The sequence below is a fragment of the Cupressus sempervirens genome, chromosome 5 (assembly GCF_028749045.1).
Source record: "Cupressus sempervirens isolate cs-2001-9-10 chromosome 5, ASM2874904v1, whole genome shotgun sequence".
Lineage (NCBI taxonomy): Eukaryota > Viridiplantae > Streptophyta > Pinopsida > Cupressales > Cupressaceae > Cupressus > Cupressus sempervirens.
The window spans coordinates 429,516,351-429,543,691 of record NC_143122.1 but is presented as its reverse complement, the minus strand read 5'-3'; the positions used below and the strand labels follow the sequence as shown (position 1 = coordinate 429,543,691).

Genomic DNA, 27,341 nt, shown 5'->3' with positions numbered 1-27,341 from the left:
AATGCATTTCATCCTTAGAATGGATGTGTAAGTAGGTTCAAACTGAAGTACACACTCATCTACCATATGGGTACCATACATGTGTTTCGACAACACTTTTCATTTAGCTCTATGCTTGGTTCTTAGAATTAGATGGGACCAGTCAAGTGAGATATAACCTCCTATCTTGGCAATAAAATCTTGAGAAAGGCAAACTCTAAAAAATAGGGGGAATGTCAATCATCACAATTTCTTAAGGATCTGTAATATTTTAGGCAAGAAAATAAGGTTAAGGGAAGCTCATTTGTTACTCCTACATAGATTGGGCTTCCTTCTCTATTATTTGCATGATACCTCTATTGAATGGCTTGTATTCTACATAGAAAGCTTCAATTGTTTTCTTAGGCCTAACAATACTACTAGCTTGCAAATTAAACATTGAATTATGCAAAAAATTATCACCCACTATCAAAGTTAGAAATAAGGGCATGAGTTTTATTTAACCTATTTTGTTTCCTTTTGCAATATCACCTAAGTTGACCATCACAATTGGTTGTTGTGTTTGGTGAACTTCTTTCCCTATAGTAGATGTCTTAATTTTAAGTTGTGCTTGCTCGGCCACAGTCGCAGCCCTAGATTGCTTGTCCCAATTTTTGAGAGCCTACTTTAATAAATATTTTTGTTCTATAGTTGTATATCCCATATGGATATATTTACAAGAACCTTCCTCAATTGTTGAAATATGTTCACCCTAAGTTCCAAGGGTTCCTTCAGTTTCCACGACACGAACTCCTTTTCTTTTTGGACTGGTTGCACGTAAGGCTCTAAAGCAATTGGCTTCTTCACTTCAAACCTTGGACATGTCAATTGGACTCACTTGTCTAACAAATTTGGATGAACCACTTCCCCACAAAAATTTTTCTTTGAACGAGTGTTATAATATGACCACACTTAGGAAATTCAAGAGAAGTTTTCGCTTGATTTGTCACATTGACATCATCGTCCACCAATTAGCAGAAAAGTGTATGGTCAAGAACAATTTCTTATTCCTTCTCAAGAGTCATCCATTGCATCTAAGTTGTGCGCATAGAGTTTCAACTCCTAGAGAGGAATAAATATAAACACCAGTATCAAGGGTCAAGCCCTGGCTTCTTTGCTATGTTATCGACAACTATGGATTTCCCCTTAGACAAGTTGGAAACATATGAGCATCACTGCATTCAAAACACCACACATTCATATCTTCAATAAAATTATTCTAAATGGCCACCAATTCCCTATTAGGATTCTAGGGAATGGACTATAGTGGTTGCATCAGAGGGGAATGAAAACTAGTTTCTTACAAGCTTGCCTTGCCCATTATTTTGATTATTTTCTTGATTGTTCTTTTTCCAACTTTGATACTAGTTGGGCTGATATGGGGGCTCCCATTTTGGCGGTTTTGATAATTATGATAATGGAGTTGTTGAGGCATGTCTATGTTTCCTCTTTAAATTTGTCAACTCATTTAAATGTGTTCTTAGTAGAGTCTTCATCTCACTCATGTCTACTAATAAGGAAAGGGGAGCCACCTACAGTGCTTGAGCATTTGGGTAGATATCCATGGATTGAGGGGAGTGGTAGAGCTAGTGAAACTTTCAACTTGGGTCTGTTCTAGGGTTTGCAAGGAAAATTCAGGAAATTCTGGCAATGGCAGTATAGATGGCAATTTTCTTTCATCTATAAAGTTATTTTCAGCTCTAAAAGCTACTTCATAAGTGGTTGGGAGATCAGTACCTCCTGAGGACTGTATGGTCCAGGCTATATCTGAATTGTAATCATAAGTAAAATACAAAGGCCATGGATGTTGGCAGATATACATTTGGAGGAATCTTATTCCACGTTTTAGGAAATCTGCTATTAAAATCAGTGACTTCCTAAGGAGCTCTTTTAATTTTAATCAACTGTTGGAGTAGGGATGAATGGTCAGCCTTTTCACATAAACGACTATAGAACAAGTTACCCAAGTCATCCCAAGTTCCTATGCTACTTGGTGTCGCCATCTAACTTAGCAAAGGTCTTTTCGTCTATCATGTGCTTAGCAGGGGTCTTTTTATCCTCACTAATGAACTTCGATAAGCCTTTCAGAACACTAGCAGGAATGGCATCCAATTTACACTAGTGACAGGTGGAATGAGGGGGCTTCCACTATCCTAGGTAAGAAAGTTGTGTGTTATCATTGGTGTTGTGAGGGATGGTGTTGTTGATGCTCTTGACAAGGAGGTTACACCTCCGGATTTAATTGTGATAGGCCTGTGGTTCATACGCATATATTATATTAGGCTTAAGGATGGTGGAGTCCCATTGCATGTGCTAGAAAAAGGAATTGTTGATCCTGAATTTTGCAACTAATAAAAGGTAACAGATCTTGTGGGAAGTTCAAATGGTGTGGGACCAAGATGCTACCATTTGAAACAATCAATGAGATTGAGAGCCTAGCTCTTCACGACTATGGATTTTGGAAAGGGAAGAAAAACTGAATTAAAGCTAAACTAAGGCAATACACCAGATCATTCCACAACAACTGAGAAAAATAACCAACAAACCAAGCTTCACTATACAGAGTAGAAAGTATATAGTCTTATATTTTGGCATAATATATCATAATCCCTTCATTGTCAAGACAAGAACAAAATAACGAGACTCAAGATAAGCTATAATTTTCAAATCACTTCATGAGTGCATATATTGAAGCAATTCCAATGAAATAACATGAAATGGCATTGATAAATGACAACCAGAGTACATTGCTTGATAAGATTATCCATAATGTGTAACTCCATTTTTCTTTTGGAACTAGTAACCATGATAGCTAACACTGGTAAAAGGGAAATAAATTCAGACTGATCAAGCCAATGCCCTACAGAAAGCTCGCCACTTCAGATGTTAAATTCAAATCTGTGACAGGTGTTAATAGCCTAATGATTGGTCAAAATTTTATTTAAGTTCTGGTCTTCCATATGAGTTTCCTTTCACCTCCATGGAGATCTTAAATGTATGGCAGATGCCCCGCAGAACTATCAAGCTATTCTTCAGGAAGTTCTGACTTCTTACTGCACTGAATGATATCAATCTGATCAGTTTTTTTTTTTTTTAAAGAAATAGGAATTCAAAGAGCTTCAAGGAATAAAAATTGAGAGGAATGCTGAGGATGGTGGGCATGCCTGCTGTCAGAGCATTTCCCATTTCTAGGATGTCTTGCATTTTGTCTTCTATATTCCCACAATTTTTGCCAAAATTGATCTCATAAAGATAAAACTCACAAACTGTGATGTCACTCACAGAAGTAACGTCCCAAGGATTTACATTTATTTTGCCAGTGTAGCTGCCTGTAAGTTATGTACTTCAGTCAAAAGCAATGGATCTCCTTCACATGCTTCTGATAGCAGTTTGGACCTCCGTGTTGTCTCCTCCATGCTCACAGATGACCCATTTTCAACATTACCATATCGTTGAAAATGATTGGAGAAATCATACCGAATCAAATGAAGCAATCTTGCCTGAAATATAAGGCTTGTATCATTATAATTCTCAATCCATCTTGCAAATTATTTGTTTCAACTTTCAATTCAAATCCCATTTAATGAATAGTGGAAAAAACAGAATACCTGATGGTGTGGCTTTCGAGAAGAATCGAGTATGAGACTTCTGGCTATCTTTTTCCTTAATAACAGCTTTTCATCTCTATTAATTTCTGAAAAAATAAAAGCTGCAATATGATGCAACGCCAAAGAGAATGTAACAGCCATACGAGCTGCAGCTTTATCAAGATTACCAGAAACCCATGAAGACACATATGCTTCAATTATCTTCTCATGCTCCTGCAGATGAAATAATTTATTATTCAAAAATATTATTGATATTAGGCACAAGTTACAGAATGCGTGATCTTGCAATACATAAAAGATAATCATATGCAAATTTTCACCATATTATAAATTGTGATGTTGAACATGAAATGGCTTATCATATAATATAATATAAATAAGGAACACAAAGACTTTGAAAATTTATTTGGTTTTATAATCTAGTTTGATTAGATGATCAGGGATGAGTAACATTTTGAGAAAGGAACACAAAATAAAGACATAATTGTAAGCCTGTGTTACAGGTTTGAGTCCTGCCTAGGCACATGCAAGTTGCATCCCCAAGTCTGGATTAATTCCACTTACAGCTAAGGTGATTCCCCAGTTCTAGGGACATATCTTGGTTGTAACCAAGGCTAAACCAATTATACCCAATGGATTTTTCTAAAAATGCCTTCAAAAACCAACTTTATGAAAACCTAACACTGGCTAACCCTAAAAAAAGACACGCATAGATACCAGACAACTTATATTTTGGCCCTTCGTACTTATCTCCCTTAGCAGAAGTGCATCCCACTGAGAAACCCAATGGGAACAACTCGAAAACAATAAAATATTTGATGACAGTTATAAGTCTCCTAGAAGCTTCCCTTGAACATTGTGAAACCTACTATAAAGGTTTCTAATATATATCATATAAATTACTCTTTTCCTGAAGTGCAGATTTGTGGCTAACAAAAGCTAAGCGAACCAAAGAAATACGCTGATAGATTTATAATTTTATATTTATTAACAAAAAATTAATAAAAATTATAATAGAAAATTTTCAAGTTGAATACCAAAGCGGTAAATAAAAACTAAAAGAGAAACAATCATTAGGCTAAAGATGTGTACATATATGGAAATTTTTTCAATTGAATAAAATAAGACTAAACAATAATCCATGTACTGATCCATTGATGAGTGTGGCCTAGGATGGTACAGCCACACTCTATCCATCAAGTACTCTCACGAGCACCTATGGCCACAACATTATGATTTTTTAAACAAACATCAAAACCTATTTTTTGAAGCACCATTATAACACTCAGAGAAAGTGTTACAAGCTAGGGCTGCCTTTGCACAAAGGATCGCCCTGTCAATCCTTGATACAACCACTAGACTTAAAGAACACAGAAGGCAGTTAAGCCATGTCAAGAATCCCGAAGAGGAACATCGGCGGTTAGTCCAACAATTTCCCCCTTAGCATTACGTGTGGAGATTTGAGCCTGTGACCAAGCTCTGATACCGTTTTTACAAACTAGGGTTGTCATTGCACCAAAAGATCGACTTGTCAATGCCCGATACAACCACTAGAGTTATAGAACACAGGAGGTGATTAAGACATGTCATGAATCCTGAAGGGAACGTTGGCAATTAGTCCAACACAAAGGACATCTATCAATCTTAAATCCAAGGGTACGAATAACAAATTTTAAAGATTTTAGAGTTACTACCTATGAGAATTGAAGAATTTTACTAAGACTTTTCAAAATGATTTTTGATGTTTGTCCAAAATGCTAATTACTTTTATTAGTTTATACATATTGTACAGTTGTATTTGTTTTCATAAATTTTCATAATTTCTTATTACAACTTGTTCAGACAGGTTACAGTTTTGAATTCAGTGACCTAGAGCAATATTCACGAGTGGGACCTATTGGTTACAAGCCATGTTGAAACCATTTGCCACCACAAAATTGAAATACTTACAGCCCTCTACCTATATACACTACTTAGCCACAAACGTTAAATAAATAAAATTAATGGTAGCCTCGGTATCACTCAAAATTGTAACTCACTGCCCCTAAAGAACCCAACGGACTCTGAAAGAGTTATATCTAGCATATATTAGAATATCGCAAATTTCTCTGTGATAAGTAAACATAACACATGAAGATTTCGGCAATAATAAACTACATAATTTAACCATGGATTTATATTGCCAAGATTTTGCAAACATATCGTTGGAAAATAAACAAAACTATTGCCAAAATATCGGCCGCAGTCTGCTAATACGGACTGACAGCCCAAAAGCACTCATTTCACAATTTTTTGTTTGCAAATTGGTTGTTGGGAGAGAGGGAAATGGGTTGAAAGAGAAAAAACTTGATTTGCAGCATATTACAGAAATTTGTTTGGTTTGAAGTGGATTCCAAGAAAAAAATTTAAAAAATTCAGATTCACAAGTTCCCGATATTTTCCCAATAAGTCGTTGATTTATCTCCATAATTTTCCCCCTTTTTTTTTTCCTTTGCCCTTTGCGATGAGTTGCCGATAACGATATTTTGAGGCTTGAACTATGATAGCTGGGAGTAACTGATAGTGTAGCTAAAATCCCACCTTTCCACTCCTTGGTCAAATGCTCATTCTTTGGCACATACTCACCATCTAATCTTAGTTACCGGATTCGTGCCCTAGAGGCCGGATCTGGATTCGGGTTTGATCTGGATCCGGATTCTAAGAGATCCGGGCAGGATCCTTGTTTTACACTGTGGCTTCGTCCGGATTCATGGGCCACGAATCTGGATGAATCCACAGTGTAAAACAAGGATCCTGCCCGGATCTGCACAAATCCTCAAGTATCCAGCACGAATCCTCAAGGATCGACGGGTTTAAGTGAATCTAAGTTATTTAATATGACTTTTTTAAATATATTTTTTTGCTTTCTAGTGCTATAATGACCCTTCTATGCATTATATATACTAAAAACTGAGAGAAATATACATAATATAATATATATAAACCTCTATTCTTAGTTGGGGCCTGGTCAAGATCAGTAACATATATATATGAATATATTCACGAATCCTCCACGAATCCTAATTGGGAAAAAAAAAATTGCGAATCCACGGATCCGATTCACGTGCCCGAATCGGATTCGTATCCCGAATCAGTAACTAAGCATCTAATCAATTTGCTCACTGTCATTAGCTCCCACCTTCTCTTGCTCATCACCATCAAAATTACCTCAATGTAATGCACCTTACCTTTTCCCAAACACCTATGGCTCAGTCTCCAAGGCTCTTTGCAGCCGAAATATACCTTTTTCTGCATAGTTCATTCCAAACCTCAAGATCCATATTATCTCTTAGGCAATTTCTTGTGAAAATGTTTCTTATCTTTCTTGTGGTGGAAGAACTTGGTCTGAAATCTGTTTTTAGGGGCCAAACTCTCCATTCTGCCAGCCCTCTCTATGGCATCCTACAACGTACTCAGATCAAATGTTTTGATCCAACCATGAAGTGGCTCCAATAACCCCTCTATGAACATAACAATCAATCTGTACTCAGAAACATCCATGTCAATAGCAGATAACTTCTGGAACACCTACATCTATTCATCAAATGATCCATTCTGTTTCAGCTGTGCCAACTCCCTGAAATGTGATTCCTGATCCTTCTTATCAAAATCTATCAATTGATTTTTAAATGAACTCTACATAGGATGTCATGCTCTCATGTCCCAAGGCCACTAGCCCTGTGAATTACCACACATGAGCTTCTCCATCTAAGTGAAAGGTAGCATACTTGATTGCTTCTGGCTCTGTCATGAGGTTAAGCTGGAAATAAGTGGCTCATTGTGCACCAATCCACAAGCAGTATACTTACTTGAATTATCATGGTTAGGAAAGGTTAACTAACCCACCTTGCCCTATAAATCCTTGTTATTCCCTTCTCTTTCTCCTCTAGGTCAGTTTTATAGATTTTATGGAACAAAATTGCTAGGTACATAGCGTAATGCCCCCTTTTTGGCTAAGTTAGGAAAGCCAGGACAATACCTCTATCTCCCATTTTCTACTATGTCAAATAGATACTATATAAGCAAGTAATGAAAGATAAATGTGTTTACCGCATAGGTTAATTAAGAATTGCACACAGACAATGAACACGAACACGAACAGCAGAAATCTTATTATTATTCGCATATGCCAAACAGTACATTATGCTTGAATGATCTGATGAATACAATGCTTCCCGAAGGGGTTATAAATACTTTCCAAAGAACATTCCCGAAGGAGTCCGTCGGCCACATACAACATGTCGCTACATAACAAAAATCTTTCCGAAGAGACCCGTCGGCTACATAACAAGAACCTTTTCGAAGGGAGCCATCAGCCGATACACAATTTCCTTTCCGAAGGGACCCATCGGCTGATACACAATTTCTACCGATGACAAAATGAAAGTCAATTGCAATTCCTCATATAATCAATCCAAAAGTGTTCAATTATATGTATCAATGTATCAACAGCAATATCTGATATGTCTCTTATGCAGTATGCTATGTAATTGATGCTCTTATCACTTATAGTGATATGCAAACTCTGGTATATTGTCATATGTTGATTATGAAATTGATATGTATGGCTTCAGCAATGGTTGCAATAGCTGATCAATCTATTTAAATCTATATATCTAATCGTTCAATATAATATATGCAACAAGACTGCTGTTTCTGATGTTTAAATGAAATTTTTGCAATGAATGAAGTATTGATCACTTGGAAGCAATATACTTGCTGATGCTATGTCCAATATTCTGATGGTTATAACTTGCTCAATATTGATGCCATGTCTGATCTGAAGCTTCAATCTCTATAATCCTGAGATGCCATCTCTGATGTGGCTAATATGAACTTGCACTGAAATATCAATAGGCAGTAACTCTAAATAGAGTGAATCCATATAGGATTTAGAAACAAAGCAATAGTCCCCAATGATAATTTGAGTGATGTGAATGTATTTATATATCTTGCAATACGTCACATTCCAAAAGTTATGTCTTATGTCTATTCATAACCAACTATCAAGGTTGCATGGAGGCGGAGGTACTTGGGTATTAAACTAGAGTATAAACATAAACATGCATAAGCTAGTAAACTGAATAGCAATAATGAACATCCCACAAAGAAACTCATAACATCATATTTTGTTAACTAGAGAAACCTTAGCCAAGGTAAAACACCGGTAGGGATGGTACCCACCTAAGTCACAAGATATGCTGAATTTCAGTGAATTTTTACCCTTTTCAAATTTTATGATATTTAATATAATATTATTTTATTTTATTATAATATTAGTTTTTTGGTTTAATTATTTAGCAATGTCAAACTATTTTGATAATTTTGTGGATACATTACTTATATTTAAAAAATTAAATTTATATAAGGCAAATATAATGTCAATTTTTTTTTGAACTTTTATCCTTGCTGAAATTCATCCAAATTTTATGACTAATGAGCTCGAATTCGAATTTGAACCTTGTGACATAGGTACCCACAAAATGATCCACTAATCAAAAGACCTTGTAAAAGATTTTGACTGTGTTAGGAATCTATTACATGCATATAGTGTATATGTCCTTGTTAGAGATCTCAACCCTGTTAGGAGTTGTATTACACAATGAGCTCACAGCTCTACAACAACATACAACTTTGCAAATAGTATAGAGAAAATACCAAAAGTTTGACTATACTAATATCTCAAATATCTGATTAGTCATTTGTTGTTCCTTGCATCTAATCATGCCCATATACCTCTGCTCTACTCTGACCATCAAAACATTTGCATATCATCATGAACAAAGCTTGCACAACATAATTATTGGCAACTTCACATATCAAAAAGTTCCTTCCTTTATACCGTTTTCCTTAACTCTCTATTCATTTGGCCTGAATAACCAAGTACCACGTTTCCAGAATATGTTATCACAATCTGCTAAGTAAGGGTTAATATCTAGGATGTCGTCCCTATATTGCCAAGTCCTTGAATTGACAAGTCAATTCAATGCCTTAGCCAAAATACCCAGTCTGTCTCATGTACTCTACCTCTGCGATAACAAACTGTCATCTGATTATTCAACCAAAAGATCCATTAACTATCATACAAACATTAGAGATCTCAACCCTATTAGGAGTTGTCTTACAAAATAAGCTCACAGATCTACAGCAATATACAACTTTACAAAATAGTATAGAGAAAATACCAAAAGTTTGACTATACTAATATCTCAAATATCTGATTAGTCATTTGCTGTTCCTTGCATCTAATCATGCCCATATACCTCTGCTCTACTCTGACCATCAAAACATTCGCATATCATCATGAACAAAGATCCCAAAACATAATCATAGCACAGCATAATTATTGGGAACTTCACATATCAATAAGTTCCTTCCTTTATACCCTTTTCCTTAACTCTTTGTTCCTTCGGCCTGAATAACTAACACATTTCCAAAACATGTTACCACAATCTGCTAAGGGTTAATATCTAGCATGTCATCCCTATATTTCCAAGTCAATTCAATGTCTTTACCAAAATATCCATTCTGTCTGGTGTCCTTTGCCTCTGCAATAACAAACTGTCATCTGATTATTCAACCAAAAGATCCACTAACTATCATACAAACATTAGTGAACATAAGTGTATCATATATACACTCCTTATTCTGTCATATCCCAAAATTATAGCCTTGTATCGGCTTCCAACGAAGCTCCTTGATGAAAACTATTTGTCTGTTGATTGATAATCATGTGTTAGTTAATTTCTTCACTTGACATATCAAAACTCTAACTCCATTATGAGTGACCTTAACCATGTATAGTGTTGCCATAAATGACAACATCCCACTACTTACCTTAGCCAACTTGCCAACAATCTCCCCCTTTGACATTAATGGAAACACTTACTGAAAAATTGGCCAAGTGTTCAAAAACTCAAAAATTGCAAAATTGCAGAACTATCAAAATTTTGGCCATAAAAAAATTACCTTCGTACATAGCTTACTGTCATTTTCCTAGAACTTTACTCCCTCTTTGTACATCTACATTAACTACTGCTCCCCCTTTGTTATATGTTTTTCATAGTCTATCACTCCCCTTTGACACCAATGGCAAAGGTGAGTTACTTATTTACAAATCAAATTCGTAGATCCAAAAATTCTTTAGTCCACAAACCTTAGGATGCCTGCAAAAATTCTCCTTAGAGTCTCACATTCTACATCCCATGACTTCTTTACTGGCTCTGCTACATGAATAACAGCACAAATAGCACATGCTGCTATCTCTGCTCCATTGAAATCCAAAGGAGTAGATGATTCATATGATTTTCTTGAAGCTTCCCAAGTCTCAAGCTCCTTCTGTCGCATATCTAGTTTGGGGGTAAAGAGACTTCTCAATAGGTGAATCTCCCCAAAACTCTGTTCCTCTGATGCTCCAAAGTGCAAATGACATCAAATGTTTTACTTACCTACTTGTCCATTTCAGTCACACTTGTGTCTTTCTGCTCAAAGTCAAAAACTAGATGCTCTAGCTTGTCTTCATCTTCTTTTATACATTTTGTGACATCTTCTACATAGTGGTGTGACCTTGTACAAACAATGTACATCTTCTTACCTTCTGCAATACAAACTTTGATATCTTTTATGCATCCATCAATAACTCTTGCAAATCATTATTGATGTTCACACAGACTTTGTGAAATTGTGCAACTGTAAATTCCCTTTCTGCTCTAACCTTTTTTGTCTCTCTGATAGTGTAGCAAAATGATTGTCAAATTCATCAATTTCCTTATCCAGATATTTTGCAATGTTTGTTCCTGATAATGTTACTGGTGTAGGCAAGGTTTTCTGTAGTCTATCCAATGCTTTCTCAAGCATCCTTGCATGTTTTTCTGACGACTTCTTTGATTTCTCCTTAACTTTGGTATATACCAATAATGAAATTTGCATAAAGGCGTCCTCATTCATGTCCTCTTTTACTAACTTTGTGATGTCCTCACCAAAACTACTACTTGCCAGCAATAATTGTAGTGATGTACTTGGTGTAAAAGGTGTGGCAATGTCCTTTTCCTTCTCAACTGTCCTCTAATTTGCCATAGTGAACTAAGTATCCAATTCATTAGTATCATTTGCTATAGGAAATGAATATTTATCTATGTTTTCCATAGATTGCAATTTAGTTTGATCTGCATCCATATCTTTTTGTCCTCCTTCCTCTTCTTCTCTTTGATTATCTTGTTGGTCTTGTTCTTTGTCACTGTCATTAATCTGACAAACCATGTTCACTGCTCAGTCATTATATCTCCAATGTCATCTGTATTGTCCAGATTATCTTCTTGCTTGTCCTTCTCAAGCTCTTCTTTTGTGGCATCAAATGTGATTGATACTCCACTGATAAAGAAATTACGTTGTTTAGCAGTGCTATAAAACTGACTTTTGTGATCTTCATCCATAGCCTTATCAGTGGGCTCATTTATGCTTGTACCAACTAATATTTCTTATAATTAGATGACTTCTTGAGACCAAGATCATTCAATACTACCGTTAATGTTTTTTCTGTCTTAACTCCTACTTCATCATACATACCTGCCACGAGCTTAACTAATCTCATTCTGGTTCTTAGCTTTGGTTTCACATTTTCTAAACCTCACTCATGTCATCATAACTGATAAGTGTGCAAAGCTCACCTACCTTAACATCTCTCATTTTCTTATGTTCTTCTAGAGCTCTCAACCTCTTTTCTTCTAATTTATCATAAAGGTGATAAGGGATGCTACCCTTAATCGATAATAAGTTACTCTTTGAATTCAACAAATACTTAAAGCTTGCAATCATACCTTGTTGTTTCTCATCATATCTCCAATAGAATTTCTGAATTTGATCCAATTTTTCATCATGCTCCACTCTAGTTGTGACTCTCTTCACTTCTGGCTTTTATTTCGTTCTCTTAACTTCAATATCATCATCAGGTACCTTTGGCTCCTCTACAACATCAAGTTCACCTTGCGTCTTTGCATCTTTCTCTGTTTTCTTCCCTTTTACAGTCTTCTTTCTTTCTATGACCTTCGATTTCTCGGGGCTAGGGCCTTGGGCCTTTGCCTTTTGCCTTGGAATCCCTTTAGGTTCACTTCTTACTTGCTCATATGCCTTCGCTGATGGTGTGGATCTAGCAGATCTTCTAAGACTACTGCAAAGTGTGGGGCTAACCTCTACTACAGTGATCTTCACATCTTCAGTATCTTGAGTGTCAGTTCTTGTAGGAACTTCACTTGCCCTTTCGATTTCTTGTCATTCCTCTTTAGATAGCCCTTCCTGTATTGCTATCTTGTCTACTATTTTCTCAACCTTTCTTTTCCTAGTCTTGTTGTACAATTGTTTTCTGACTTGACTAGATTTCTCTTTGTAGGTCGCAACTCGTATCTTTAGATGATGCAAGCATCACTTCTGCATAACCTATTTGTGTTTTCAAGGATAGTTTTACATAGTTTTGCATCGTGAGGTTGGTTAGTTTTGCATCGTGAGGTTGGTTGCTTGACATAGTGGTTCAGGGATAGTTTTATGTTTGGAGATTTGTTCATTTCATTCCATCTTATTTCTATTCCCACTAACAAGTAGTGAGTCCTTTCGGTAGTTTGTGCAGATCTATATCTTTTCCTTTTGTCATGCATCTTAGCTTGCATGTCCATTATATGTTGCCCTTAGTTTGTGCACCTTAGCCTACAAGTCAAATCAAGAGCAGTGAGCAACCTTGACTGTTAGTGAGTATGTTCTTGCCATGGTTTTTCCTACATTTGGTTTCCTAGGTTAAAATATGGTGTTCATTGTATGTTGTTTATTGTTTTATCTTTCCTTGATGATAAATGGGTTAAAATTGATTGATAAATGTTTCGAGACTGATTCACACCCCCCCCCCCCAACCCCCACAAACACACACACACACACACACAACCTTCTCAATCTTGCGGTGTGTTAAAAAAATCTGTTTTTTTTTTTTATTAAGAAAAAAGTAAGAAGTACAAATAGTGCATAGCTTTTATCCATAATTGATAAAAAAACTCTAAAGAAACCTCATAATCAGTATCTTGGATAATCTGATTAACAGCTGAAAATACATGACAACATTTGAGGTCCTCATTTTGTTTTGAAAAGTTGAACTAAACTGGGAACATTATAAAATGAATAGCATTGAATATATACAAAGTATTTCCATATATGTGTTATGTGGGTATTCTCATAATCCTAACAAATCAAGATTAAACCTATTGTTTCCAAGAAGTTCAATTGGTGATCCATTCTACATTAATTTAGCAAGGAGTCATGGAAGAATACCTAGGTTTGAAATTAACTTGCATATGTAACTGAGATAGATAATCCCTCTGTGAAATAACGTATTAAAATCAAAGGTACACAAATGGATGAGAAGTACAAATTGTTCAACCAAAACTTAAGTACTGTTCTCAATAAATTACCTCTGGAGGATAGAGATATCCTTTGGGATGGCCACAGCAATCCTCCAATGCAGGTAAGAGCTCCAAAATATTACCACTGGCTAATGCATTCCATGTTGTAAGCCTAATTGCAGATTCAACATCCCTGCGTAAGTAAATAGCCACCTGACGCCCATAGACCACATTACCATAAGATGTGGCACCAAAATGTTCAATGAATGTTTCCATAAATGTTTGATAGCTATCATCGATGTCCCTTTGAAAGTTGAGAGAATAATAAGTGGTACTTTCTATTGATCTTCCTATATTCGTTTGATCTACCAAATCAAGTCTATACTCCTTGGCAATTAGTAGTCTTTCTTTTGTACTCTGTTGAATCTCTGTCATTTTATTTGTTCCATCATCTTTATCAAGAGCTTCACCATACAACTGTTGCAATGTTCCCAGTAAATTATTAACTGAAGCTTCTAAGAACACATCACCTTCATGAATGAACACCATTGATAAAGCATGTATTTTTGTAACCAATGGTATGCATGAAACCAAAGAGAACATCAATCTATTGCAAGAGTACATAGCTTCCAAGCCAATGAGAAAGAAGAGTCCACTTCTGACACTGTCAAAGACTTTTTCTTTTGCTATAATACCATCAAGGAGTGCATCCACAGGGTTGTCAATAGACATTGATAATGGACTCAATAGCCACTGCACTGGAACTGGCAATCTCTGGTGGGCCCATTCAATCGCCAAAGACATGTTTTCATTTGAAGCAATGCTTCCCAGTTCTGCACTTTCTTCACATATTGTACCAAGAGGAGATTTTTTATGAGAATTTCTAATGCCAGTCGATTTTTTAGGTTCTATCTCTGTCTCTCTGCTTGAGTTTTTTTTCTTTGTCACTAACCATTGATTTCTAAAATGTACAAGTAACACTTTGCTAAAGATTTCAAAATCTGTTTTGCAAAACTCTGTGATATTTACACTTGTATTTTTTATTGTTTTATCCCTTAATACTTTATTTACAAAAATACTAAGAAACTCCATGACTGGAACAGTAAGTAATATATTCACCGTTTTCTCCAAATAAAGCATATCTTTGGGCCCTGTAATCAGTATGATGCCTAAAGCAGCATTAATTGTTTTAATAGTACTACTCAAAGATGTGGATGTGTTTTCACCTTTTACACATTCTGACATAGTAATTGGGAATAAATCAAGTAAGCTAACAGTTAATTTAGCATCTGCTTGAGCTACAAGAGCTTTTCTCGACCACCATCCTCCATTGGTAGCACCCCATCCTATTCCTATACCAGGAGCAGGACCTCCTCTACCTTGTACTTCACTGCATTGGATGTACTGCCACTCTGAGTTCACAAGATCCATAAACATATTCAATGTATATTTAAGCTCATCTTGACATGATAGTACCATACCCAATTTAAGTATTTTATGACAGACAGATGTATTCTTATCCATGCATTTGGTGTCAGGATCCTCCATTTGTGATATATGTATGGCTTTGTCAACTGAAGTTATAAGTTGAATTAGACCATGAATGCAATTCACCGCCAATAATGATGTATCATGGTCAGTGTCTTCTCTTAGAAGGCACAAATATTTGAGTAGAGAATAAACTTCCATTTTAGATTGTATAGTTTCCTCAAATTGAATTCCTGGAAAATGTAACAATCTGTTTTTAATAATTTCCAGACCAACTTGTGGAAAAAACACAGGTAGCCATTTGTGAGAAGCCTCTTCCTTGTAACTTGAATAATGGCAAGCACCTTCTTCTGGCACAATCTTTTCTATTATACGTGAAAGCAGATGCAGAACAGCTGAAATCACTCCAAGTGAGCTTATTCTGTGAGAATCATGCACAGCAGATTCTGTGACACATATTTCTGATTTGCACACTGTTGAAAGAAAGGTATTTTCTCTGAAATTCAACCATTTAAGAGAAACATCGACCATTGGTACTGCTTGACTCCAGGACCAATTCTCATGCACTGTTACATCAGCTATATCTTCTTCATCCACATGTGAATGGAGATTTGGGAGAGTCATTGACAGAGCCTCTAAAACAATAAATGATTCCCTTGCCAAACTTAGAACTTCACTAACAATGTTTTTCTGTATAATTAAATTGAATGAGGGGGGGCTTAGCCAAAACGAGAGTGCTGGATAAAAATCAGCAAAACATGAAGCACGTAGTCCATACTGGATGCACACCTTCCAAAGGCGAAGCTCCTCAACCAGTATAGCACAAGTAGTTCTGAAAGATTCTTCACCCATAATTAACCAATCATCAAGATTACGATGGCAAAACAAATGCCTTACAGAAGATTGGAAAAATCCAGATGCTATAAAATCTATACAATTTGACTTATTTGCTTCACATAGTATCTGCACATTTCAAAGATAACGTTGCCATTAATATACAAAAAATGAGAACACAAATACTAAAACAAGTTCACTTCCATAATTTATTCAGACTTGCAGATTCCTTAATTAAAACATAATAACATTTGAAGCTTGACAAATTTTGATATATCTTTCAGACAGAAACAATTGATATGAAAGTACCAACAGAGCAATACGAAAGTAACACATAATAGATCAAAAGTCAATCAACAAATGCAGATTGGGAAGAAATATAAGGATTGTAATACTTAGATATATACAACTTTTGGATTTACAAAAAACAAATCTTCTCAAAAGAGGATAATAAAAGAGCAGTTGCATGTGTGACTGGAGCATTATCCCCAAAATTTGGGTAGCAAGATTTGGAAAATTAAATAGTTTCAAGAACATAAATCAAATTCCAAATATTAATGATATTGATAAGTTCAAGGAAAGAACAAAAATTGAAAAATGAAGGATGCAAAATTGTGGAATAACAGAATTAGTTGACAAAAATGAAAACAAAACAATGATAAGCTACATATATAATTTATAACTGTCATGATCAAAATCAAAGCTGTATAAGACCCAAAAAAAAAAAAAAAAGAACAAGAAATAATATGCTCACCGAATAATATGCTCGCCGGTGATCTTTTAATATTGTTTTGCAAGATATTCACTCTGCAAATGACACAGATTTTTGAGGTACTGACTATAAACTAGAGATGGGCAAATGTTCATTTGCAACCACCTTGCATGCACAATTGAGACCTCTTGTCTCTAGGTTTATAGTTCTTCTGATGCCAACAGAAGCCAGTCTACATACAGCTTCATCCACTCTATTAAGAGGGAAAAACTTACTTCTAGAAGGACAAAGAAGTTTGTAATTGTACATAGTGCACTGCCTCTAATTGATCAGAACATGCTTACATTCAATGAGATTCAAGAGGCACAATGTGATGTACACTTAGGAGCCAACACAAGTCAATAATTGAAGGCCACAAAAAGTTTAGTTGGTGTCGCTTTGTAGACGCTTACCTTAGATGGATCTAACAATTACATTGATGAGAAATTTGTTATAACTTTTGTGGAAGGTGATTATAGGCATTAATCAATTGTATTTCAAATTTAAATGAAATCATCATATTGGCGTCTTTGACATAATAGTATATTGGAATTCAGCATTTTCATTGTTCCATGCAAAGTTCCAAATATAAGTTCTCATTTATTCCTTTTTATAATTAGTTTTTCATGTATTGAATTATATTTCGCACCATCGTTCCCCACCATCCCCAAATTGAGGTTCCTGGTCTCCACCTACCTACCCATTCCCCCATTCACAATAACCCCATGAAATTATGACAATGTGACACTTCTTGAGACCGATTTCAGGTAGAGACCGGTGTCAGCCTCAGAGGGTGGTTTCATCTACCAAGTTCTTGTGCATCCAAACTACAAAAGGATAAGTATTCTATGATTATATCTTGAATATTGATTATGAATTTTTTGTGTTTGCTTTTCACATTGACCTCTATATATTTCTTCATTATCATTCATCTTGTCAGCTTTAACATCTCTCTTGGTTACAAGGAGCAACAAGAAGTAATGAGATGGGGATGTTGCTTTGACATTACATAATCAAAGGGAGATGTTCAGCTTCAGAAGGAGGGTACCTACATGATCTTAGTGATGACCAAAGTAGTTCCTAATTAAGAGGTTGTCCTTATGGAATCCCCACCACTCTTATATATGCTATTAATGTTTTGATGTTGTAGAATTTGAGACTTGTTTTATGATGTTCACATTTCAAAATACACCAAAGACAAAGGCTTGCCTGGGAAACCAGTGAGTGACGTTAAGAGCAGGGAACGGAACATACAAACTCCATACACATAGTAAGGAGGAAGACTGCATTTTTCCGAGACAATCATCTCCTTCAAAGGCTTGGCAGTGAATACTCAGTGTTTATTACTAGTAAATAGAAATAGTGGAACAAGACCCCTAAGATAATGATGGCTTGTTCAGATAAAACGATATCATTGAGAAAATGAATTCCTCCATTGAATTGCATGATCGTTTATAAACTAAGCATCCGAACATATAAAGAAACAATCTAAATATGAAAATATCATTATTAGTGATATGCATGTCAACATCAAATATCTCACAGTGGCACTGTGTGGTCTTCGCCAAAGACACCAACAGAAATTTTGACTAGGATTACAAATGGCAATGAAGAGACACACCAAATGGTTAAAAATTGATGACAAATACACACTCATCTCTTCCAAATTCTATCAGGAATGAAATAGAAACAAGTATTGGAGACGTCACTCTTCACATACTTATTCTCAAAATAATCATATGGCATTGGCATATCTTGGAGCATGAATAAAGGCAAGTAGGAAATGACAATTAGAACAGACAACAGAAATACACGCTACGTGGAAGGGCTTGACGAATTTGAAATCCAAATTTAAATTTGAAAATGGACTTAATCGAAATACTACAAATCCCAATACATGCAAGATAAGAATTATTAAACCTATGCGTTAACATTGAAAGAAGTCATATAAGTCTTTTTGAGATGTTGTTTTGTATGTGTCGAGACAAGAAGGGATATCATGTTGCATGGAGTTGAAAGTCGGATGAATGTCATGCCTTTGAGAATCGAGAACCATGATACATAGATATATTATAAATCACCGACATCACAAAAGGTGGAGACACAAACATATTGCAGTATTAAAGCTAGATTGAAGGTAAAACTAATAAAACCCGCATGAGTTATGATGGCAGTCAGAATATTCAAATAGCGTTATCATAGTGAAGAACGCAAACACAATACCACTTCAAATAATAATCGATAAATTAGAAGCAAGGTAACATTGGTCTTCTAGAGAAGTTCAAGATACATCTACGTGGTTGTCATTGTGCAAGTATTAGTTCATTCGTATGAACACGATTATTATAAGATCGTTGAAAACTATCTTCGTAAGTGTGTTTAAGAGCTTGTTAATTGTCTATGCTCAAGAGATTTAGTGTTTTGAAAATGTGTGATGGTTTGTAAAGAATCATCGCACCCTTTTATTGATGTATAAATAAGGGAGATATATTTCTACAGAAAAATGGAAACCACATTAAAGATATTCCAAAGAAAAGCATTTCATATTTATTTGTATAGAGGGATCAAGAGCTTCAATATGGCTTTATAATATGAATTCAATTATTTTATTTTAATAATAAAATAAAAAGTCCTTTGTTTATTTTCAAATGGCATGGAGATTTAAATCACAGTGGATTCGTCCTTGATAATTATTTTTAAAAATTCGGTAAGCAATTTTAATGTCGGATAAGTGGACATAGTCATTTAGCATTTTAAATTTGATCATCATAGATATTGTGAAATATCAAATTGTTTCTGTATCTATGTCCAGTTTGTCTCCATACCAAAGGAGTTAAAGTTCAATCTGGACTAATTTTAGATTGCATATATATATGATCTATTGCATATTGATTATTTAATTGTTGGCAGTATAGGTGCGTAGAACATTATAAAGTTGTACGTGAAAATCTTCATTGAAGTTGACTATATTGCCCAAATGAGCAGAGGCACTGGTCTTTTTATTATTGAAGTCAAAAAAACTATATCTTCCTTCCTACAAGCATCAAATTCATAATTAACAAACCTTATACAAAAAATTTAATTATTTCAAATACTCAGCATTCCGTTTCATGTTGATCGAGTTCAAGGACTTTGACAGCTGCAGAACTCACCAAAAGCTTAAATTCACTATAGAAAAGACTCGAAACAAACAGTCATTGTTTGAGGCAAAGGTCTACCCGCCTGGGTGTAGCGGAGCCTAAAGTGCAAGGGAATTGAAGTCATTCCCGTTCGTTGGCTAGAATTGATTGTGGAACCCTTTTAGAGAAGTGGCAAGCTCCTAGATTTCCAATATGCGGTTTTGGGAACCAACACAAGTGGTGACAAATAATGTAGCAAATTATGTTGTTGTAGGTAAACTTTTGAGTTTTAACTCATCAAGTTTTGAACTTTTCTAATTCTAAGTTTCTTAACATGTGTAAATTTCTAATTAATTTAAAATCCATAATATTTTGGTCTCCTTGTGCAGCACATTGTCTTGACCTTACATTAAAGGACATTGGTAAGCTTGAGTGGATCAAATCATGCGTAGAAAGGGCCAAAAACATATTGAAGTTTATCTACAATCATGCATTCATCCTCAACACAATGAGAAAATACACAAGAGATAGCGAGTTGGCTCATCCTACATAATGAGGTTTGCCTCGAATGTCATCACACTGAAGTCCTTGATGACATCAAGGGAAGAATTCAGGCACATGTTTGTTGGATCGGAGTGAACTTCCTCTTCCTATGCTACAACCATTACAAGGACAGATGTGGCAAATTGCCTCTTTAATGAGGATGGTTTTTGGGAACCTACTAAAGAAATAATCAAAGTAAATTTCTTACAATTTAACATTTAGAGTTACTATTTATTATATAATTGTTTACTGATTTAGTTTAACTTTTAGTTTTATATTTAAATTTTGACTCAAATGTGATTCTTACATTATATGCAAATCAGTGAGCCCCTTGTATCTCTCCTACGAATTGTTGATGGGGAGAACCCCTCTATGGGCTACATATATGAGTGCATGGATAGGACCATGGAGGCCATTAGATTCTAGTATGCAAAAGTGCAAGAGAAGTATGCCCCCATTTGGGAGATCGGTATTAGGAGACAACAAAATCACCTCCACAGGCCCATACATGTAGCAGCCTATTACCTGAATTCAGCATATCATTTCCATCCTGACTTTAAGGTGGATGTGGAGGTTCTAACCGGCCTATATACAGTGATGCAGAGGATGAGTAGTGATGGTTGTGCCTCACCTGCAACCATGAAGCTAGACAAATTCAATAATAAGGAAGGGGCGATTTTCTCTAGCAGGATAGCAATAAATGCTCGGACATCATTACAGCCAGGTAAAAATAATATATTCTTAAAGTTAATTGTTATGGCTTATAAGTTATGCATTTTAGTTTTTTATTTTGTAATTTAGCCTTAAAGTTGTACTTGTAGTTTTGTAAATGAGACTAATTGTTTTTCTTTACCCTTATTTCAGATAGATGGTGGCAAATGTTTGGGCCCTCAATCCCAATCTTTGAGGATTGTCATCCGTATTTTGAGTCAGTCTAGAAGTGCTTTTGGACATGAACATAGTTGGTCCATGTTCGAGCATATACACTCGAAGAGGCGAAACGGTTGTTTGTGCAAAAGGTTGAATGATCTTGTCTTTGTTTATTACAACCTCTACCTTAGGACTAGACCGATTTTGGTTGCTAACTCCTCTCTAATCAACCTAGAGGAGATTGATCCAGAGTCAGAGTGGCTCACTAAGGTTGCCGATGCAGTAGTCTTCACTAAGGAAGACCATGCGTAGGTTAACCAAGTAGAAAGAGAGGTTGAGGTTGTGGCCATGGCAAAGGAGGCTAGAGCACATTTTGACATTGGCAGATGCACGTGCGGAAGCACAAACACAGGCCCTACTAATGTTCATGAGTCCATATCACATGCAGGGGCTATAGCTCATCAGTCCTCTAGAACCCACCTTACACCTTTGTAGAAAGTAGACAGGACACTCAGAGGCTAAGGCTGAAGTTGCGATCGAGCTTGAGGATGATGATGAGGCTTGAGCTAGATACTTGTTTTTTCATTTTGTTTACAGATAAACATACATTTCATGGATCTTCATCTTATATTTTTTTGGATTTGATGTCATTGGTTTTATGTATCTTCATCTTACATACATTTATGATTTGACAACATTTACAATTCTATATATCAATGTCATGACTCATTATGATCCTATGATTTCTATTTACTTCAGCTACAATTTACATTTTACATATGTGATGGATTTATCATTTATCATTTATATTCCTTGTTTATGTATGTTAGCTTCTATTTGATGATGTTATAGTGTGTTTAAGTTATATTCAATAAAGGGTGCACGAAATAAGTTTTAAATCGTTACAATCTCTAAATTTCAAGAGTTTTTTCACTTTGCCGGTACATAGCCGATTCACAATTCAAGTTGGCCTTGCCGATTGCAAGCTTTGGTTCTTTGATATATATATTGTTGTAGCCACATACCTGTACTCATATCGGCAACTTAGTTACAGATAAACAGACTAGTGATCGATTTTGCATTATTCACAACATTTGCTTACCAAGTTACAGATAAATAGACTAGTGATAAATTTCACCTCATTCACAACATTCACTTACCATCACAGCAGACAGTTCCTCTAAACCCTAACTTGCAGCAGACAATTCCTAGTGAGAAATATCACATTCAATTCTTGATACTGCCCTGGGTTAATAGAAAACAGCATTGCAACTGCAAAACAATAAAAAGGATATATATCTTGAACATACATTAAGATTTTCACTGTAGCTGACCGCAGTTTACTGAGTTGACTCACCTTAAGAAGATGTACTGCTTTTACTTGAATAATATCAACCTTTATGTCTGCTTGTTGATTTATATAACGTTGAATTATAGTATCAATAAGCCTTGGACATTTCATGACAGCATTAACTGCAGTGGGGGAATGTCTTGCAAGGGAAATAAGGACAGATAATAATGATTCTTCTGCTGCAGGTAGCTGCTCCACCTGCAGTATGTTTAAGTGTCAGGTAATGCACTGAACTAAAGAAACAGAAACAAAAACAGACAATGATAATAGTAGATACCAGATAATCAATAGCGAGGTGCAAATTGATTCTCCATGACTGCAATTTTGTTTTCTTATTTGATCCCAAAAGCAATTACAGAAAAAGTAACTAGAATGCAAAGACAATGATATAGTAACTTAAAATGTCGGAAATAAATTGGGATAAGGAGGTTAAATTTATAAAATACAAAAATAAAAATCATGTGAACTTACAATTTTCTATTCAGATAAAGAGCCTACCTTGAGGACTTGCAACATCTGTGTGTCTGGTTTGCTATATAACAATGCAAAAAATGATAAAAAGATCACACATTCTATCTTAAACCTACTTTCCAATTTCATGGATAGAATCAGATTTCCTCTCGTGTTGATTGAATGAACTTAATCTTAGTCTAAGACTTCAAGTTCACAGCTTTCAAAACTCTATTTTGCTATGTAACTTCAAGGACTATATATAATATATATACCCTAGAAATTAGTCCATGTGACTACAACCCTCCACATTCACCGTGTTGTTTCCCAACTTAAAAAATTGGCATTTGTTTATAATTTGAGGCATTATATGGCATTTGTTTATAATTTGAGGCAGAAAAATAAATGCACAGGGAAAATAGAATTTTCATTTTAGGGCTATAGCTAGGGCATTCTAAATTATATTTTCAAGTTTGAACATAACTCTTTAGTTGAAACTTCAAAAGTTAATTAGAAATTCTCTTTTAATGTATACCCTAATGAAGGTTTAGGTAAAACACGTTCGGTCACTCTTAAAATAATAGGCTGAGGTCCATAAAGGTAGCCTCTGCCTACTGTTTTAGTACCAGATCCTTATTTTTCATGAATGGTAAAAATTCCTTTATTTAAAGGTTTGTTTTTTTAAATCTTACCTTTAAATAATTGACATTTTTTAATGTATTGAATTTATCTCTAATCTCTATGCATTATTTTGATATGAATAACAATATTTTATTTTTAATTCTATTTTAACACATTTAATGTTCACTTTTTAGTTTCCTCAGTTTATGCCAAGTATTTAGTATTTTACAGTTTTAAGAAAGATTAATTGAATTTATTTTTGCACTTTTCCCCTGTTGTGATAACGTTGTGCAAATGAAATACAGGTATGATGATGCCTGATTCATTTATTTGTAATTTCTTGGATATTCCCTCTCAAGCGCTTAGAATACATTCTGATAAGGCATACACTACTCCGAGCACAAACTACCAATTCTGAAGAGGCATGTCCTACTCTGAACACCAGCCACTCTTTCCACACTTTCCATGTTTCTTCTAGCTCAACATGTCAAGCTAATCTTTGAGAGGAATTAAAGCGTGTGTAATCTTCTTCCACCTTTATTGTCATTGTATGATTATTCTCAGCTGGCATCAGTCGCTACTAGAAAGATCCCTTGGTGCTGCAACAAAGATTCACTGCCTCTAATCAGAGCAGTTATGATTATTCTCAGCCAGAATCAGTCACAACTAGAAGGATCCCTGTGTGATGCAACCAAGATTCACAGCCTCTAATCAGTGCAGTTTTGAACAGTTGCTCTACAGCTTATTCTTACTCATACCTCACATACTGCTCATCTGCATTGATTGCCGCCTCTGTTTCTTCGGGTTGGGCCCATGGTTGGTATGGTGAGGCTTCGGCCCTTCCTAGATCTATTAGGATTTAGATGGATTGTCTCCCTCACTTCCAGTATTCTCTTGACACCCCTCAACACCTCCTCCTGCCCAGACAGGAGTTGAACAAGTGTATCAGAGCATACATATACAGGCAGTTCATCCACACTACTTGGGTTAACCCTCATGGGGGTCTTCACCACAAGATGACATTTTATGTTGAGCACTATTTAGAGAAGAAAGACAAACTCAATGTCTGCCCTTCTTACTTATCTCACCACTAGTTACACTTTGAATCTCCCTCGGTTCCTTCAGAGTGGGCTCACATCGGTTTCGCATTAAAACTGATTATCAGCTTGACAAAGATAATAGGATTTGCTATTTATGCTACATTGGGAAGGTTGAAAAGGAGGAGCACTTCATCTTGTGTCATATATACTATGACATTCAAGGGAGGTTCTACTTCCTTTTCAAGGGGGTTCAGTCTCTCTTCACCTTTTTCAAGTTGAAGGATCAGAGATGTCTGGTAGTTCATCTTCAGAAGGCCATTAGGTTTCGTGATAATTCTCTCCAGCCCCAGCATCCTGCTAGCACGCAGTCTTGTAATCTTATCACCTCTTTTTCTTCAAACTTCAGTCAGCACATGGTCCCCCATCTAGTCATTCCAGATCTGTGGAGAAGCTCTTTTAGCAGCAGCTTTGTTTTTCCTCTTCCTGGAAGTTTGGGAGCATTTTTGTGCTCTCCCAGCTCTTCAGCTTACCCTTCTATCTCAAGATTCTTATCTATTGTTCTAGTTTTGTAGTGGGGTTTTGAGGTCTTGTTGGGGCACCTCCCCCTCTTCCTTTTTCTGTTGTCACTTGTCCGTTCTTGTTGTTATTGCTGTTTTTCTTTGGGCGTTGTTTAGTGCCCCTGTTGTGGGCAGGCCTTTTGTCCTGTCTTCAGCAATACCTTTGACCCATAGTGGACTCTGTTGGACACTAGTGAATATTTCAATCATACATTATTTGCAGAATGTCCCATTAAATTCAACAACTTCATAGATAAAATATGACTGTCGTATTCATATTGAAATGTATCAAACCTTTATATCGAGCCAATTAGAACACTCGTAAAGAATTGATAAAATGTAGGCAAGAAGTCGACAAATGGATGATCAGTATTGTACATCAATGAGTTAGAATGTGTTTTAAATATTGTAAAATAAGATTTATAGCTGAACTCCAAGGAGCTTCGGTTACAGTCTAATGTCCCCTTCCTAAGCACTAACAACATTGATGACCATTAGCCTATATAGTGGGCTCCCATCGGCTACTGAGTTAGGACTAGGGAGCTTTTGGGTTGTCAATGGCCATTCAATCAAGCTAATCCGACATAACAAGTGCTGCTTAGAGCTAGGAATGTAAAGTGTTCTATGTTCACACGTTTGGGAGAGGTTTCAAACAATTTGTCCATTTTTACTATTTTTATTAACAATCAGGCACCAACTTGGTCATGTTGCAATGGTACTACTTGGGGTTTATAAATGACTGCATTAGACTGAAGAAATTTTGCAATAAATGATGCCCAAAGGTACTTCAATTACATTAAAATATTAAAGTTAAATATTTAACTTAAATGGCATTTGACTTCATTAAATGATTTTATCTTAGGTGTCAAGGATATGAGATGTTTCAAAATACAAAATAAATAAAATCTTCTAGGGGTGGAAGTCCACATGGGAGATCTAAAGGTGTGTTTTAAACTAATAAAAATATTTTATAACCTTACCTAGGGATAGAATTTGGAAGAGGATAAATATGCCTCTTGAGCTCATTTTCACTAAGCATGTTTTCGGATTTCGATATCAGGATTTTCTAAAATGGACTTAGTTCAACCAAAGCTTTGTGATGACAAAAATCTTAATAAAGTACATCTACTTTGATGTGAAAAATCCTACCTAGTCAATTTGAATGGTAGTTTCATCCACATATCGCATATGACCTTCAGTATAATTGCATCTTCAATCTTGAGCACAGAAAATCCAGAATAGATATGTGGAGGCAAGGAAGAAAAGATCGAAGGGTTTTCATTGCATACTTTAACTCAATTTTGCTCACCGCTCCCTTGTTGCAGCTAGTTATACATCCTAATATTGGGCATGGACTCCCTAGAACTAGATGCCTATGATTTGGCTACCTAATCTTGCAAACGAGGCACCATGGTTTGAAATATTAGATGCTAACAATTTGGGCATGGAGAAGCTTCCTTGTGCTTATTGACATCATTTTCACAGCCGAATCCATTGGATTCACATACATATCAGACTTATCTGTAAAAGTGGCAAAGGGGTACATTGGTTTTGTGATTTAAATGTGTTTTGGCAATGTGGGTATTGTTTAAATTCATTTGATATTTTTGTCAATAAATTGCAATAAATCTGACATACAATTCTAGCTAAATTACCGGATATGCACCCTTGAG

At 35.6% G+C, this 27,341-nt stretch overlaps 1 protein-coding gene across 8 annotated transcripts in view; it reads right to left on the bottom strand.

Annotated features, from left to right (window-relative positions):
* Positions 1–2,721: 2,721 nt before the first annotated feature.
* Positions 2,722–27,341, bottom strand: part of IYO (RPAP1-like, carboxy-terminal protein) — a 216,032-nt gene continuing 191,412 nt past the window's right edge. For 4 of the 8 annotated variants that reach the window (XM_089831046.1, XM_089831047.1, XM_089831048.1 and 1 more), the window contains exons 7-10: positions 23,007–23,198; positions 14,114–16,495; positions 3,627–3,839; positions 2,722–3,518 (exon numbers count right to left, since the gene is read on the bottom strand). In XM_089831046.1, coding sequence (XP_089687172.1) covers positions 3,327–3,518; positions 3,627–3,839; positions 14,114–16,495; positions 23,007–23,198 — 2,979 coding nt within the window. In that variant the 3' untranslated portion in view covers positions 2,722–3,326. The remainder of the gene's footprint in view (positions 3,519–3,626; positions 3,840–14,113; positions 16,496–23,006; positions 23,199–27,341) is intronic. The other 4 variants (XR_016364726.1, XR_016364727.1, XM_089831044.1 and 1 more) reach the window with 4 other exon arrangements.